Below are 16,486 nucleotides of genomic sequence, written 5' to 3'. Positions count from 1 at the left end.
CCGGGCTGCACCCTTCGGTCACGCGACGCGCCCGACGGTCTGTGCACATGCGCGGTGGGCTCCGCAGGACGAGCCGGGGAGGCGCTCCCCGCGGGCTCGGAAAGCCAGCTGCGGCCTGCGCAGAAGGTGGCTCCTATCCGCGCATGCGCAAGGGTGGGCGCACAGCTTTGTGGGAATCGTGGTCCGACAAGCTTGGACTCCACTTCCCGTGGTGCCCTGGGCGAGTAACTTCCGGTGCGGGTACGGGTCGGCGCACGCGGTCTCGATTCGGTTGAATTTGCGGAGCCATGGAGGGTGGCTTCGGCTCGGACTTCGGGAGCTCCGGCGGCGGCAAGCTAGACCCGGGACTCATCATGGAGCAGGTGAAGGTGCAGATCGCCGTGGCTAACGCGCAGGAGCTCCTGCAGGTCCGTCCGGGGTCGGGCCGGGGAGGGCGCCGAGGGCAGTGGGGTCCACCGGGCGCGGCTGTCGCGGCTGAGCTCGCGTTGTCCCCACAGAGGATGACGGACAAGTGCTTCCGGAAGTGCATCGGGAAGCCGGGGGGCTCCCTGGACAATTCGGAGCAGGTGAGGCGCGTGGGGCTGCGGGGAGGCACGTACGCGTGCGCGGACCAACGGGCGTCGCGGTGGGACGAGTGCGCGTGCGCGGCCCGCTGCTGGGGGTCGGGGCGCAGGCCGGGCCGCTGCTGAGCCGAGCCGTGCCCCCTTCCCGCCCGCAGAAGTGCATCGCCATGTGCATGGATCGCTACATGGACGCCTGGAACACCGTGTCCCGCGCCTACAACTCGCGGTTGCAGCGGGAGCGAGCCAACATGTGACCCCCGCGGGCCGCGCTCGGCCCCGCGGGCTCCCTGCAGGCCCCCGCCCCCATCCCCCGTTCCGTTTCCATAAAGCCCCTTTGTGAAGCGGGGACCCGCCTGTGCATCCTGCCTGCCCGTGGTTCCTGAGGACGAGACCGGTGCCGCCACACCGGGGGCGCCGCTCCCTCCCGCCTGCCAGCCAGAGCAGCTTGGGTCTTGGGGGGCCCGGGGACTTCCCAGAATGCAGGTGGCGCGAACCCTGCGGAGTCCAGGCTCACCTTTCTCTTGGGGCAGAGTCCGCCCTCGGGCCTGGGGGCGTGGTCAGGCCCCACCTGGCTGTGGGGACCAATAAACTAGGGAGGGGCGGAGAGAACCCGGGGGACCCGGTCGGTGTCCCCCGGAGGGGTTTCTGCAGGAGGTGGCCCGGTGTGATCCCGGGTCCCCTGACCAGCCTGCGCCTTTCCCCTCTGCGCCCCCGCTTTCCAATGACGATGACCGGGAGCCCGTTGCTCACACGAAAGGCTGCTTGAAGAGGAGGCCGGCCAGAGCCCCCCCCAGCTCTGGCGCCGAAGACCGAGGGTAGCCCCGTCTCGGCGAGGCCTTGCTGCCCCTTCCCCGCGCTTCCCAGATCGGGGCCCCGGGTGAGTGGCAGCAGCGGTCCTGCTGTGATACGGAGGTGCTGAGCCAGCAGGCTAGGGACGAGGGGCTGTTTATTGGATCCAAATATGCATTAAACCTGCACCCTTCACCCGGCAGCCCCTCACCCCCGCCCGCCTCCTAGACTCCCCTCCTCGGGCGGAGGGGCCAGCTGGTTCCTGTTGCCGTCACCTCTCGTCCCGGGCGTGGGCAGCCAACGTACTGGCGGTCACTCCTGGATGTTCTGCCCGATCCAGCCTCTGACGGCAGCCACCCGAGTATAGACCCCCGGAAAGTGGGGCCGCCCGCAGCCGTACCCCCAGCTGGTGACCCCAGTTAGCACCCACCGGCCAGAGGGCTCCCTGCAGGCCAAGGGTCCCCCAGCGTCACCCTGAGGGGAGGAAAGGAAAGGCCTTAGGAGCAGGCCACTGCCTGCCCCGCAGCTGCCCTTGGGCCCAGGTCCCTTTCCTCGTGAGCCTGGTTTCTGGGAAACGCGCTCTAGATTAGGACGGCCCGTTCGTGTGGCAGATCTTCGTGGACACTCGGCATCCCCCCGGGGCTGAATGGGACCTCACGCTGCGGTCCCCGCCCAGCCTCCCGTCCTGATGGATGCCCAATAAACGGTGGTGGAGTGAAAACTCCTCCAAGGCCAGAAAAGGTGCCCTGCTTCGTGGGCTTGAGAGGTTGGCGCCGGAGGGTCTTGCAGCGGTGAGGACTGCGCCCCGCGCCCCCCGCGGGTGGGACCTGGGGCCCCGCGCTCACCGAGCAGCTGTCCACGCCGCCCTGCGGGAAGCCGGCGCACAGCATGCGGCTGCTGATCTGCACCGGGTAGAAACGGCGGCACGTCTGCTCGCTGAGGAGGCGCACGGCCGCCTTCTGCAGCTGCCGCGCCATCGAGCCTGCGGGAGACACGGGGCCGTGGGCCGAGGGCCCTCGCGACGCGGCGGGGGTCGGGGCGGGCGGCCGCGCCTACCTCCCTCGCGCACCGAGCCCCAGCCGGTGATGACGCAGCGCGCGCCGTCGGGGGGCGGCGGCGTGGGCTCGGGCAGGCAGATGGGCCGCACCAGGCGGCTGCGGCGCACGGGCCCCGCCAGCTCGAGCAGCGCCACGTCGTAGTCAAGCGTGTAGAGGTTGTAGAAGGGGTGTTTGTAGATGCGCGCCACCCGCTCCAGCTGCCCCTCGGCGCCGCTCAGGAACGGGGTGCCCAGGAAGGCCGCCCACTGCCTGGGGTCCCCGTAGCTGCGGGGCACGCGGGGACAGGCGTCAGCCCGAATCCCAGAATCCCTGCGCGCGCCCCGCAGCGACTATGTCTCGTGCCCCCCGCCCCCCGCCCGCTCATCTGGAAATGGGGCTGTTGTCGCCTCCCCCCCAGGACTGCGGGGTCCCGTGCCTGTAAGTGCCGCGCACACGGAGGTGACGCCAGAAGCGTCTCCGTTTCCACCTAGTATTAGGGCTCTGGTGGTCGTGAGGGCCCCCGTCTGGCGTATTCCTTCTCCTGGAGGCCGGGGCCCCCAGCCTGGTCCACCCTACGAGCGCCCCCCTGGGAAGGGGACCCGCCACTGGGTGGTGGCCTTTGGTTCTGGTGCCAGGTGCCGGTGGGGCGGGCCAGGGTGGGAGTGTCCCATCGTTCCCCGGAGGCACCCCCACCCCCACCCCGTGATCACAGGCCTGGCCCCTGGTGCTGGGAGAGGCCGGGGCCAGGGTTCTGCGGGTCTGGACGGGGCCACAGTGCTGCACGGACAGGGCAGGGGCGGTCCGGGGCCGTGGGTGCGCTGGCTGGAGAGGGCATTCAGGGCCGAGGCGACACGGTGGGTTTTCAGACACGGCGTTCCAGTGCGCCGCTGGGCGGGGTGGGGTGCGGGCGGGCGTTGGGGTGCCCAGACTCACACATCGAAGCAGTGCGCCGCCGACAGCAGCCACCTCTCGGCCACCAAGACGGCCCCGCAGCGGTGCTCCCGGCGCCGCAGCCAGAGGCTCACCTGCCACGGCCACTCCCCAAGGGCCGCGGCGCTGCCGCCCACGATCCTGGTCGTCGCCGCCACCGGTGCCAGGCCACAGTCTGCGGGGCAGTCAGGTGACAGATCAGGGGGGGACCTGCCTTGGGAAACCCGCTGTCAGGAACACTGGCCCTGGTGGTGAGGCCTGCACACGACCTTCTCCGAGCTCCCCTCAGTATTTGAAATGCATTCTAAGTTTGCCTCCTTCATGGCTGAGCGCCAGCCCAGCAACTCCGCTCCCCTCGCTCTCCCCACCAAACAGCTCCCACTGCCCTAGCAGCCAAGCTCCTTGCTGCCCCAGGGCCTTTGCACACCCTAGGCCGCTGCCCAATAGGCCCCTTCCCTGTCCCAGCAGCTCCCGTGCTTCCCTGGATGCCCTCCCTGGTTCTCTTCACTGGGGTCCTGTGTCACCCAGTACCCGTCCTTCCACACTTCCTCCAGGCTGTGAGGTGTATCCCCCTCCCCCAGCACAAGACGCCCTCTCAGAACGCGACTGCAGATAGAACTGGTGGTTTCAAGGGGGGGCTGCAGGAACCCTCAGCACCCATGGGGGCACTCAGGGACCCGCCCCATCATTCCCAAAAGGAAACTCCCGCCCCCAGCCAGGTGCCTCCTGGCCCAGCCTCAGCTGGAAGGGAAGAATGGAGAGATGGGGGCCACCTGCCCTGTTCCCTTTCAGCCCCGCCCCCCGACGTGCCAGCGACATGGGGACCTTTCCCAGGACCGGGAGGCCTGGGGAATCTCCTGGAAACGCCACCCTCCATGGAACAAGGGGAGAAGGCGAGCCACTTCAGGGCTTTCCTCACTCCCCTGGAGGCCAAGTGAAGAACTTGGCCGTAACTATCCGAGACGTAAGAATCCGCGGGGCGGAGGCCAGGCCCGGGTGCAGCCGGCTGCGGAGGCCGCGTTTGCCAGCAACAGGCAGCAGCTGTGAAGTGTCCCGAGGCCGCCCCTCTGTGAGCAGCTCTGCTGGAACCCGCCCCACACCCAGACCAGCAGAACCCGCCGCCGGAACCAGGGCCGCGTGAGCACAAGAGCCCCCCGCCCCCGCCCTGGGACCTCGGTCTCCTTTCCAGTCCAGGTGCGGAACTTCCCAGCAGGTTCCGGGCTGGACGCTCCGCATCCGTCTTAACTTTGTGTTGCCAGAGAAACAAGACGTGGGTGCCCCTGAGTCTAGACCCTTGCCGGACCCCCGGTATGTGGTCGGCTGGGCTCTCAGCCAACGGAGACTGCTGCTTTTCAACGCCATCCGCCCCCACGGAGCCCCAGACCCCACGACGACCCACCCCTTCCTCGGTCGGAACCGCACTGTGGTTCCAGGGGTGAGCAGGCTGCTTCGTTGCCACAAGCCCCTAAACCTGATTTTGTGGGCACAAGTCTGTGCCTGAGCGACCCAGGCTCGTCGGGCCACGTGTGCAGACGTCCACGTGTGCGGGGAAAGGGAGAACAGCCCTCAGGACACATCCTGACGACGGGGACTATGAGCACTTTCCCCCAGCTTCTGTGTCCAGGGGTTAGATTTCACACACACCCCTGCCACTCCTGAACGGGACGCTGGGGACCTGGGGGGGGCGCCCAGGCAGGGACCGTGATGAGGGAGGGAAGCAGGGAACCCCCCCACCACAGTTTCTGTAGCAGGGGGTTCATGAGGATGCTGGAGATGGGGACTTGGAACAGCTGGGGATTCTGGGAAACTCCCCAGGAAGGAAAGTGGGTGCAGCCAGCAGAGACCGGCAGCCCCTCATGCCGCACCCCGGGGACTCCCAGAGGCTTGCTCCGTCCCTGCCGGCCTGCCCCCACCCGAATGAAGCCAGACCACTGTCCCTCGGCATCGGGACGCGAGCACATTCATGCCTGCTGGGGGCTGCGGCCGGCGCTCCTGCCGCCCCCCAGCCCCTGCCCCCACCCCTCCCGAGTGTGTTCCTTGAAACTGACACGGCGGGGGGAGCTGGGGGGATGGTCGCGGAGACAGGGGCCCACCCCTCGCCCACAGAAGCCAGGCCTTGTCCTGTCCTCAGCTGCCCACGACACTGCAGTACGAAGCGGGCCGTGCCGGACGGGGTTTGGCTATGGACCTGCCCGCACGTGTTCGTCCACTTCTGAACTTCTGATCGCTGTTTAATGAAAATTAACGCTTCAGACACACGTGAAGGAGCTCAAAGACACATTCGCCGTCAGTATCTCTCTGGGCCGGTTCTGCCAAGATGGGCTGTGCTTTAGCTGGGGGCCCCGGGCAGGGCCTGTGGGGTCACTGGGGCCTGCACTGCCCCCTTTCCTCCCCTGCCTGCCAGGGACTGTGCCTGTGTTTCGCCAACGGCTGGTTCCCCTAGCCCAGCGCGGCCCAGAGAAGCGTTCCGTGCACACTGGGCACATGGACACTGACGCAGACCCTCCGGCCTGACTGCCCACCTGCCCTGCTGCCCCAGAGAAGACTCCGTTTCATAACAGGAGCAGACGGGGTGTCTGGGTGGCCCAGTCAGTTGAGCGTCTGCCTCTTGATTTCAGCTCAGGTCACAGTCTCAGGATCGTGGGATCAAGCCCCATGTCGGGCTCTGAGCTCAGTGTACAACCTGCTTGGGATTCCTTCTCTCTCCCTCTCTTTCTGCCCCTCCCCCACTCATGCACGCTCTCTCAAAATAAATAAATAAGCATAAAAAAATAAAGGAACGCCTGGGTTGCTCAGTCAGTTGAGCATCCGACTTCAGCTCAGGTCATGATCTCACAGTTCATGAGCTGAAGCCCCACATCAGGCTCTGTGCTGACAGCTCAGAGCCTGTAACTTGCTTCAGATTCTGTGTCTCTCTGCTCCTCCCTGGCTCATGCTCTGTCTGTCTCAAAAATAAATAAACATTAAAAAATGTTTTTAATAAAAACAGTGGCACCTGGGTGGCTCCGTAGGTTAAGCATCTGGCTTCAGCTTGGGTCACAGTCTTGTGGTTGGGGAGTTCAAGGCCAGAATCAAGCTTTGCACTGACAGTGCAAAGCCTGTCTGGGCTTCTCTCTTCCTGTCTCTCTCTGCCCCTCCCCGACTGACTTGTGCTCTCTCTCAAAGCGAATAAACAAACTTAAAACAACTGAAAATAAATAAGTAAATAACAAAACAGGGGCAGACAGGGGCTTGGGGTTAAGCCACTAGACAACGTACGTCTGACCAACCAGTGCTAGTGCCCCTGCTCTCAGGACCGGGGGGCTGATCTAGTGCGACAGGTACCCTTATAGGCGAGGACAGGACAGACAGGCACAGAGGGACGACCTTGTGAGGGCACGGCAGAGGACAGCGTCTACGCAGACTTCTGACCTCCAGCCTGGGCGAGAATGAGGGTCTGTTGTTGAACCCCCGCCCCGCCCCCCCGCCCCCAGCATGGTACCTGTGACAACAGGTCCCTGCCCCAGTACCTGGTGGCTGGAAGCCCAAGCTGGTCCCTGGGGCATCTGGAAGGGTCGTCTGTCCCCCGGCAGTGGCGCGTACGGTGGCTGCAATCGTGCCGGCGGGCTGGCTGGTTGCCCTGCTGGTGGCCAGGGCCCCTGGGACTGTGAAGCCAGCTGCCGTCCCAGAGGACTGCCTGGTGGCGGGGGTCCTTGTGGTGGGGAGGGGGCCGGAGGACATGGTGTCCAGGATCCAGCCCTTCAGCCTGGTGATTCGAGTGTACACACCAGGTCTCCGGGCCTGAGCGCAGCCGACCCCCCAGCTCACAATCCCCGCCAGGTAAAACACACCGGGGGCCTCCTCGCAGGCCAGGGGTCCCCCAGAGTCGCCCTGAAAGTGAAGGAAGGAGAAGGTGAGCTACATCTGTCGTGGCCATCATTTCACCCCGTGTAGAAGCCACGCCACACTGTCTTCCCCCAGCACGCACGGTGATGCAGGTCACTTATTCCTCAGAGGTGTGTGTGGGGGGTGAAGAGCTGGCTATGACCCTGCAGCGCCTTCTCTGCGGGGGGCACTGCCTGGCCCTCCTGTCCTCCAGGCGGCTGAGACCATCGAGCAGGAGACATTGCACACTGCACGGGGCGGGGGGTGGGGGGCGCTCCAGAGACCTGGCTTCAGACCTTGTGTGACCTTGATTAAGTCACTTCTCTCTGAACTTCAGTTCTTCCTGCTTTTGTTTTTGAGATGTAAAAAAAGAAAACAACAAAAAAGGCAGAAACCCTTAAAAAAATAACCACTGTGGGTAGTCCCACCGAGAGTCAGTCACTGCTCAATAGCCGCTGCCCTTTTTACTATAGGTTTCGGAAAAATTACACCAATAACATATTGCTCTTCCTTTAAAGAAGTTTTTTTGTTTGTTTATTTTTGAGAGAGGGAGAGAGAGTGGGAAAGGGACAGAGGGAGACAGAGAATCCCAAGCAGGCTCCATGTAGTCAGCACAGAGCCTGACATGGGGCTCCGACTCACGAATCGGGAGATCATGACCTGAGCTCAAATCAAGAGTCAGAGGCTCAATGGACTGAGCCAGCCAGGCGCCCCCATTCAGAATTTACAGTAAGGCTTGGGCCACACAGCAGACTGTTTCTCCCAAAGGGGGCCGGAGCCTCTCATCCCACGTGTGCTCTTTGAACACGGAGATCCTGACACTCCTCCCACTGGGGGGGGGGGGTCTGCCTCTGCACGTGAACCTGGGCACACCTTCATGACTGCCTTCGCCCCCACACTTTGGGGACAGTAATGCCACGTGACTTCTTAAGCACGGCCATCAAAATGCCATGTGCTGCCACCTTCTCCTCTGAATGACCTGCTCTTGGGAACCAGCCACCACGTGTCAAGGAGGCGAGGAGGAGCCCGGACGGAGTCCACATGGAGAGGCCACACATAGGATGTAGCTGAGACCCCAGGCAACAACTGGCCTTAGACGTGCAGGTTGAAACGCCTTCAGAATCTTCTGGCACACCAGCCTCTGAGCCTTCCCAGAGGGGCCCGCAGACACCGTGTGGAGCACACAAGCCGGCCCCACTGGGCCCCACCGGAATTTCCAACCCACAAAATCTATGATCAGAAGAAACTGGGTCTCACAGCACCAAGCTTGGGGGGGTTGTTATGCGGCAGCAGGGACTGACACAGACCCGCCTCTGGTCCTGGGGCCCCATCTCCCCAGAAGTGAACACATTAGGAGTTTGGTGCATCCCACTATGCTTTTACGTTTATTTGTAGTTTTAGAAAATATGTAGTGCTGGCCCTTTCTGCTGGGGCCAGCAGGCGGAATCCGTCCCCGCTGAGCCCTTACCAAAGTGCAGATTCAGAAGCCCAATAAATGACTCATTTCAAGTCACTAAGCTTTGAGCTGGTTGTTTACGCAAAAGTAGAAGCCATCAACACTCTATTGTCCCCAGCGGTACACACATTCCTGAGTCTTCCTTATCAAGATTATCCTGCCTGGTCACATACCATTACTTTGCCCTCCGGCATGAATTTAAAACCAGCTTGCCAAGTCATATGGTGAAATGCTATTGGAATTTTGCGGGAACTGCAATGACCTATAGGAAAAAATGGAGGGAGAGAAAGAGATCTTCATACTATTGTCTTCCCATCCATGAATATGGTATATTTTTCCATTCATTCAGGCCTTTTAATTTTCTTCAGAGTTTAATAATTTTCTCCATGAAAACCTTGAACATCTTCTAGAGTTTACTTCTAGACACCAGACAGGTTTTGTTCCCACTGTCAGTGGGATCACTTTTTCTCTGACGCTGATTTTTGCTGGGAAAAGAAATGTTCTGGACTTTGTAGGATGATCTCAAATCAAGCCATATTTGCTCAACTCATGAATCTTCATAGTTTACTTGGTTCTGTGTGGTTTTAGGGTGTTTTTTTTTTTTTTGTAGACAGTCATGTTACTGCATATTACATTCTTTATCTATTTTATAAATCCCCATACTTTTCTTTTTTTGTGACTTTCTGCATTAATCCAGATGTCCTTGGCAATGGCAGGCAGCCTTGTGTGTGCTGGAAGGCTTGTTTCACCACCGACCATGCTGTCTGCTGTAGGTTTCTGTTATCTATCTTCCATGGGGCTAGAATTTTTTTTATTGTAATTATGAATGGTTGTTAAAAATTATCAGATGCCTTTTTCTGTGGTTTTGGAGATGATGCCCTTTCTCCCCTTTGGTCCACTAATGTAATGATTGGTGTTACTTGGAGTCTCCTGTGTCAGGACTAGACTTTATGAGATAAACTCACTGTGGTTGTGATTTATTTTCCTTTTAACACGTTATTAGATTTAGTCTAATATTTTATTAAGAGTTTTGCAATGATGTTTCTTTTTTCTTTAAAGATTTCTTAGGGGCGCCTGGGTGGCTTAGTCGGTTAAGCGTCCGACTTTCGCTCAGGTCATGATCTCGCGGTTCGTGGGTTCGAGCCCCGCGTCGGGCTCTGTGCTGACTGCCAGCTCAGAGCCTGGAGCCTTTTTCTGAGTCTGTTTCTCCCTCTCTCTCTGACCTTTCCTTGCTCACGCTGTCTCTCTCTCTCTCATAGAAATAAATAAAAATATTTAAAAAAAAAAAAAAAAAAGATTTCTTAGAATGTTGAGAGAGACAGACATGGTGGGGGGAGGAGAGAGAGGAGTAGAAAAAGAAAGAGAGGGAGAAGGGGAGGGAGAGAGAGAGAGAGAGAGAGAGAGAATCTCAAGCAGACTCTGTACTGTCAGTGCAAAGCCCAACATGGGGCTTGATCTTACAAACCGTGAGATCATGACCTGAGCCAAAATAAATTCAGATATTTAACCAACTGAACCACCCAGGCACCCCGCATTGAAATTTCCAAGTAAGTCTGGTCCATACACTTTCCCACCTGTGTGTTTCTCTGGCTCTCACAGCACGGTGATGGAGCCAGGTCTCCCTGATGATGGATCACGCACACGCTGGTTGCTCACCAGCTACCCTACTGGACAGTGCGGTCACATGTGTCTTAGCTTGTGATTAGCTTTTTCCCCACTGAACATATGCTGCACATTTTTCAGTCGGTGTGTCTGTATTTTCACACGCACCCACCATACACTTTTGAACCGCAGCCTCATATTCTGCTTGGAAATACGATAATTTCTCGAAACCACACATTTAAAGGCATTCGGGTTCCTCTGCTCACCCTGTTGCACTGGAAATTCTTTCCCTCCTGTCTCTGCGAACACTTCAGGCGGCCCTCTGGATGCTCACCTGGCAGGAGTCCACTTTGCCCTCCAGGAAGCCGGCACAGAGCATCCTGTCCGTGAGGGAGAAGTTGTAGAGCGCACTGCACGCCTTCTGGTCTATGATGCCCACAGACGCTCTCTGTAGAATGTCAGGCTTGGTGGCTGCCAGGGAGAGGAGACCCCGCACAAGGTCACTTACAGAGCGATTCTTGTTCCACATCCGCTCCCACCGCAGCAGCACCCACCTCCCTGCCTACAGATGACGACCCACAGCCACACGGATTCGTAGTCACGTAGTGAGGAGGAGGCAGATGCCACACCCCACTCAGTGACCTAGAATCTCACCACGGTCCCCAGGCAGATTTCCTGGCGCCCTGGGTGACCTGCAGGGAGACCTCTCTCAGGTTCCAAAGCAGTACTAACTCTTGGGGGTCCCTGAAGGGCACAGCACAAGGGTCTCCGAACTTTTCTACCAAGGGCCACAGAGTACATAGTCATGGCTTTACGGGCCGACAGTCTGTTGGGACAACTGAGCTCTGCCCTTGTAGCAGGAAAGTCCCTCAGAGACGGTCTGTAAATGAACGGGTGGGCGAGGCGCCAATAAACTTTATGAAGCAGCCGCACCATCCGTGTGCCAGAGCCCGTGATCCTGGGGGAAGGGGGGGGCGTGATCTGCAGGTGTGGGACCGTAGAGCCTGGTGGGGAGCTCACCATTTCCCTCCTGTGTGTTACCCCACCCGGAGATCATGCACTTCCGGCCCACAGGGAACTTCTGGATGGCCAGGGGCAGGCAGACGGGCTGGATATACTTGTTGAAATCCAGGGGCCCGGCCAGCTCCAGCACGGCCACGTCGAAGTCCAGGATGCTGGGGTTGTACTGGGGGTGCAGCACTGCCCGCTTCAGCCCCATCTTCACCGGGTTTCCGCCGACGCCCGTGAGGGACGTGGTGCCCAGGTGGGCCCGCACCAGCTCCACCTTCGTGCTGCTGACAAGGGGCCGCTCAGACACCCTGCTGCCCCCCGGACGCCAGGCAGAGCTGCGGGGCCCGGGGTCTGGGGAGGGGCACCAGGAGGGTGGAGGGGCCACACAGCTGTTCCCCAAAAGTGGTCCCAGGCTGGGGGCCCACGGACAAGGCAGGGAGCCCCTGCGGGCTTATCTCCTCTGCCTAGAACACAAGCGGCCCCTGGTGCCCCGTGACTGACAGACTAACCATGGGCAGAGGGAAAGACGCCCCCACTTGTCCCCCAGAGACCAGCCCAGCAGAATCCTCCCCCCAGAAGCTGCAGCCCAGGTGGGGCCCGAGATGCCTCCCCAGAACCCCCATTTCTCCCGCCTGTTCCCTCTCTGGTCGCAGCTGGACAGACAGCTGTTCTCCAGCCCTTCGAGGGGTGGGGGCATCTGGTGACTGAGGGTGGGGGGCGCTGCGCAGGCCTCAGGGCTGGGGTGGGTCTTACTGGTTGAAGCAGTGGGCGGCCGACAGCAGCCAGCGGTCCCCCACCACGGTGGCGCCGCAGAAGTGCCGGGAGCCCTCCTTCAGGCTGACCTGCCAGGGCACCTCTCCAGACGCGGCTCCGAGCCCGCCCACGATCCGAGTGGGCTTCTCCATGGCGGGCCTGGCCCCGCATTCTGTGGGGAACAGGAGAGAAGGGCCCAGTGTCCACTGCTGGGAGCCAGGCCTCGGACGGAAGGCAGCGCCTCTCCTTCCCACAGGGAGCTACCCAGCGCCGGTACCACTCTGTCCCACCCTGCGGGGGCGCACGCCTGCCCTCCCTGCACCCCCAGAAAGCACCTTGTGCCTTAGAGCTGGTGACTGAGCCAGGAGGCGCAGCGCTGGGGCCCGACGTGGGCCCGGTGGGGGTGTGGACCGCCAGGCTCTCAGGACTGGTGGGCCGGGCTGTGCTGGCGGTGGTGGGGGCCGTCGTGGGGACCAGAGGCCGGCTCGCTGCGGTGATGGCCTCCAGGATCCAGTCACGCAGCCTGGTCACTCGGGCGTAGACACCGGGGCGCCGGGCTTCTGCACAACCTATCCCCCAGCTCACGATGCCGGCCAGGAAGAACCTGCCGGAGGGCTCCTCGCAGACTAGGGGGCCTCCTGAGTCACCCTGGGGGACAGAGGTACGCCTTCAGGAGGAGTCAGGGCCTCCCTGGCTGCAGCCACTCCTAATCCCAGGGCCACAGACTCAGAGGAGTCCCCCCTCCCCATGGGCTCCTGGAGCAAAGTGCGCTGGTGGCTGCACCTTTAGCCTCTGTAAAAACACAGCAGGACAGCTGGGCTGTGGGGTCTCCACCGTCTCTCTCGGTTCAGCCTCTGGCAGTTCAAACCCCAGCGCAATGCCCTGGTCTTTCACTGGTGGCTGCGTTTCCCGAAGGGCCTGGTTCTGTCTGCTCACCCTTTTCTTTCTGAAAACTCCCAGCTCACCTGGACTCTCACGTTCCCAAGCACACGCTCTCTGCCACCATTTCCTCAGTGCTGCTGTGGCACCCAGTGCAGGTAGCGGCCTCTCCCCCTCCCCCACCCAGCAGGCTTCAGAAATGAGACCAAAGCCATAAAGGAAAAAGGAGATCCAGTGCTAAAAGTCAGGCAGGAAAGTCTTGTGGCAGACCGGAAACTGAGCACCCCCCTCCCAGGGCAGAAACCTGGGGGCCTCAAGCAGGTGGGGCGGTGTCTGAGGCCTCCAGACTTGTCCCCAGGCCCCGAGAGCTGGGGGGCTCACCTGGCAGGAATCCACCTTCCCGTCCAGGTAGCCGGCACACACCATCCTGTCTGTGAGCGAGTGGCCATACAGGCTGGCACACAGGCCCTGGTCCAGCAGCTCCACGGTGGCTTTCTGCAGCATTTCCGGCTTGACCACTGCCCAGGACAGAGAGAGACCATGTCAGGATGAGGATGTCTGGGCCACGGGCAGCCATCCCGAGCCGGGAGGCTGCGGGACGTGTCCGTTCTGGCCCTCGGTGTCCCCAGCCGGAGGGGGACGTGCTACGGCAGCCAGCTCATAAACCGGCAGAGAACATACTCTGCAAATGGCCACCGATAACCTTCTTGGCCCAGACAGCAAAGAGGCATCAAAGCTGCCATCCAGGACTGGGCTCCTTCCTCATTTCCCTCCTAAAAGCTGCTCGGCCCTGAGCCTCCCCTTACCTGCTCCCGCTGTTCGTCCTGCCCTGCTCTGCCGAAGTCTTTTCTTAGCCTGCAGCCAGGACCGCCTTCGCTACAGATTGTTGCCCTTCTCCTCAAATCCCCCAGGGTGAGCCCCCCGCTCAAGTTAAAAGTCCAAGCCTGGACCGCCGACCCCAGGGCCTTTATGCATCCTGTCCCAGCTGCCTGGAACGCTGAATCTGCTTGCCTCCCTCCTTCGCCCCTTCCTCGAGAAGCCCCTCCTGGCTACCCGATCAAAGCCTGCAGCCCCCTCCCCACCCAGCCTCACCCTCTGCTGCACTCACCACCCCATCATCCTCACCACCTACGTCCTTCCAGGGCCGTGCTGTCCAGGCCAGCAGCCACTGGCTACGTGTGACTATTTAAATGTAGAACTAAATGCGTTAAGATGCAATAAAACGTAAAAACTCAGTTTCCCAGCCACACGGCCATGGCCACCTTGCAGGAACTGCTGGCTCCCACAGCAGGTGACACAAACATAGGGCACATCCCGCACCCCCCAAGGGAAGCGCTTCTGACAGTGCTCGTCTGGGAGCCGCCGGTGGGGAGGCTGTCTGCTCTGCCTCCTGCCCCGTCCCTGGACCTGTGGTCGGCGAACGGGGAAGGCTGACGTGTTTATGGATTGGGTTTATTCCTCTCCATCTTCCCTCCTAATTTGGTCTGTGTGGAAAATACCCTTTTCCTCTTTAGAAGGTGTAAAAATCATATAGGATTTTTCTTTTCTTTCGTATCAGGCAGGCACAGAGCTGAGAAACCCCAAACCACAGGCTGTGGCCCTGCCAGGGAGGTCAGCTGTGGCTGGTCCCTAGGGCTCCCCCACTTCCATGCACGGCCACTGAGCCGGCCTGTGGCCAGTGCTACTGTGTTGAACAGTTTGCTCTAGAATGTTCTAGGTCAGCGCCATCCAATAGGACTTCCCACAATGATGGGAACTCCCTGTGGGGACAACGTCCTGTCCGAATGCTTTAGCTCACCCTCTGGGTGGGGGCTGAGGCATCACTTTCAGGTCCTTCCTGAAGCCGCCCCAACCCCAATTCCTTTTCTCTGCAACATCCTGTGGGTTTCCGTCCAGCACTTTCTACCATCAGATTACGGTGGATTCTCACCCCTCCTCGGAGACAGTTCTGTTCCCTAAAGTCGCCACAAACCCTGACTCAGCGTCTATGAAGCACGGCTTGTGGGGGGCGGGCGGCAGAGAGCAGATTCCTAGGAGCCTCTGTTCTCAAGTGTCCTCAAGGGATCAGCACGAGACTTACAGCGTGTGTGCTTCTCTGCACACGCACCTCGCTGAGTTTAGGCCCAGAAGCTAGCCCAGAAATCAGCTCAAAACCCCAGCCTGCCCGCTCGGGACACGGGCCGGTGCACCGTCTCTGCACCAGGGGCATCTTAGCAATCACCCACCTAAGATCACACGTTTTGTGCGTTAAGAGCACAAAAATGCACAAAACGTGGCAGTAAATCCACCACCGGAAGGACCTCCATTTCTGGCCTGAGCTGAAACTGCAGGGCACCTACGCGATGACACACAACCATCCGGAGCATCCATCTGGGGCACACCCCCACCCCCCCCCACCCCCCCCCGGCACGCACAGGCCGACAGGACCCCAGCTGCGGGAGGAGGAGGGCGGACGACTTACAGAAGTCCTCCTTGAGGTAGCCCCAGCCGGAGATGAGGCACTTCCTGCGCGGCGGGAAGACATGCGAGGCGGCGGGCAGGCACACGGGCTGGACGTGCCTGCCGAAGGCCAGGGGGCCGTCCAGCTCCAGCACCGCCACGTCGAAGTCGGCCGTGTCCGGGTTGTACAGGGGGTGCAGGGCGATGCGGGCCACGCGCATGCGCACCGTGCTGGCCTCCGCGCCGCTGAGGTGGGTGGTGCCCGCGTAGGCCACCCACTCCGTCGGGTCTTGGAATCTGTGGGGCAGAGAAGCCACAGCTCCGGGGCCCACCCAGCGCGGACACGCAGCGGGGGGCGGCGAGGGGGGCACCCGTCCTGGGAGCAGGGTGCACCCTGAAACTCCGTCATCATGGAACACTGTCGAAAACGGAAATGGATGCAGAAGAACCCGTTCAGTGCCAATTTTCAACATTCAACCCGAAGACAGACCTGGGTGCAGAATGTTGGGGTGGGGGGGCTGGGGGTCAAAGCCCACAGGCCTTGGGATAAACCGCATCTTCGTGCCACGTCCAAATGAATGCTGAACCCACGACGAACACAGGATCTGACACCCCCCCCCGCGCCCTCCCTGAGCCCCGCCCCGGTCAGAGCTGGTCTGCGTTTCTGAACTGGATATTCCGTTCAGTGTGGATTTTGGGGTTTGCATTTTTAAATATTTTTGCAACATGACAGGAAGATGGTATTACTTGTCATAATGACTGTTCTGGGTGACCCCTTACACTTTGCCCCCCCCAAGAGTGCCTCGCTCTCCTCTCCCTGTGGCGGGTGTTCCTCGTGGGGCCTGTACCAGGTCAGTGGAACAACACGCTTCCCCGCAGAAGCAGGGACAAGGCTCGGCTCTGTCTCACAAAGCCCAACCTCCCCTCCCCTGCCCGCTCTCTGTACCTTTACAGAACCATTCTGCTAGGCTCAAGGCCAAAACTCTTACTGCCTTAAAAATGGTTCAAATGGTAAGGCTTACATTATATATACATTTTCTTGGAATAAGAACGAAAACACAAAGACAGCTTTGACAGACCCTCGGGATGAGTGGGGGAGGGGATGAGGACTGGCGCTGGATGCCAGCATGCGGCAGTGTGACAGTATTGTGGGCAAGTGTTCC

At 60.6% G+C, this 16,486-nt stretch overlaps 2 protein-coding genes across 2 annotated transcripts in view; one reads left to right on the top strand and one right to left on the bottom strand.

Moving 5' to 3' along the window:
- Nucleotides 1–137: 137 nt before the first annotated feature.
- TIMM13 (translocase of inner mitochondrial membrane 13) lies at nucleotides 138–1,554 on the top strand. Its single transcript, XM_039248013.1, has 3 exons — nucleotides 138–407; nucleotides 498–566; nucleotides 719–1,554. The coding sequence occupies exons 1-3, from the start codon at nucleotides 288–290 to the stop codon at nucleotides 815–817; spliced, it is 288 nt and encodes a 95-aa protein (XP_039103944.1). The 5' UTR covers nucleotides 138–287; the 3' UTR covers nucleotides 818–1,554.
- Nucleotides 1,555–1,564: 10 nt separating this feature from the next.
- TMPRSS9 (transmembrane serine protease 9) overlaps nucleotides 1,565–16,486 on the bottom strand; it is a 28,384-nt gene continuing 13,462 nt past the window's right edge. The window contains exons 8-18 of the mRNA XM_039248015.1: nucleotides 15,346–15,620; nucleotides 13,266–13,402; nucleotides 12,341–12,653; nucleotides 12,006–12,177; nucleotides 11,262–11,533; nucleotides 10,576–10,712; nucleotides 6,829–7,189; nucleotides 3,323–3,494; nucleotides 2,409–2,674; nucleotides 2,198–2,334; nucleotides 1,565–1,826 (exon numbers count right to left, since the gene is read on the bottom strand). Coding sequence (XP_039103946.1) covers nucleotides 1,665–1,826; nucleotides 2,198–2,334; nucleotides 2,409–2,674; nucleotides 3,323–3,494; nucleotides 6,829–7,189; nucleotides 10,576–10,712; nucleotides 11,262–11,533; nucleotides 12,006–12,177; nucleotides 12,341–12,653; nucleotides 13,266–13,402; nucleotides 15,346–15,620 — 2,404 coding nt within the window. The 3' untranslated portion in view covers nucleotides 1,565–1,664. The remainder of the gene's footprint in view (nucleotides 1,827–2,197; nucleotides 2,335–2,408; nucleotides 2,675–3,322; nucleotides 3,495–6,828; nucleotides 7,190–10,575; nucleotides 10,713–11,261; nucleotides 11,534–12,005; nucleotides 12,178–12,340; nucleotides 12,654–13,265; nucleotides 13,403–15,345; nucleotides 15,621–16,486) is intronic.

This window comes from Hyaena hyaena, unplaced genomic scaffold, assembly GCF_003009895.1.
Source record: "Hyaena hyaena isolate Hyena2069 unplaced genomic scaffold, ASM300989v1 scaffold_302, whole genome shotgun sequence".
Lineage (NCBI taxonomy): Eukaryota > Metazoa > Chordata > Mammalia > Carnivora > Hyaenidae > Hyaena > Hyaena hyaena.
This window is presented reverse-complemented; position numbering and strand designations above follow the sequence as displayed.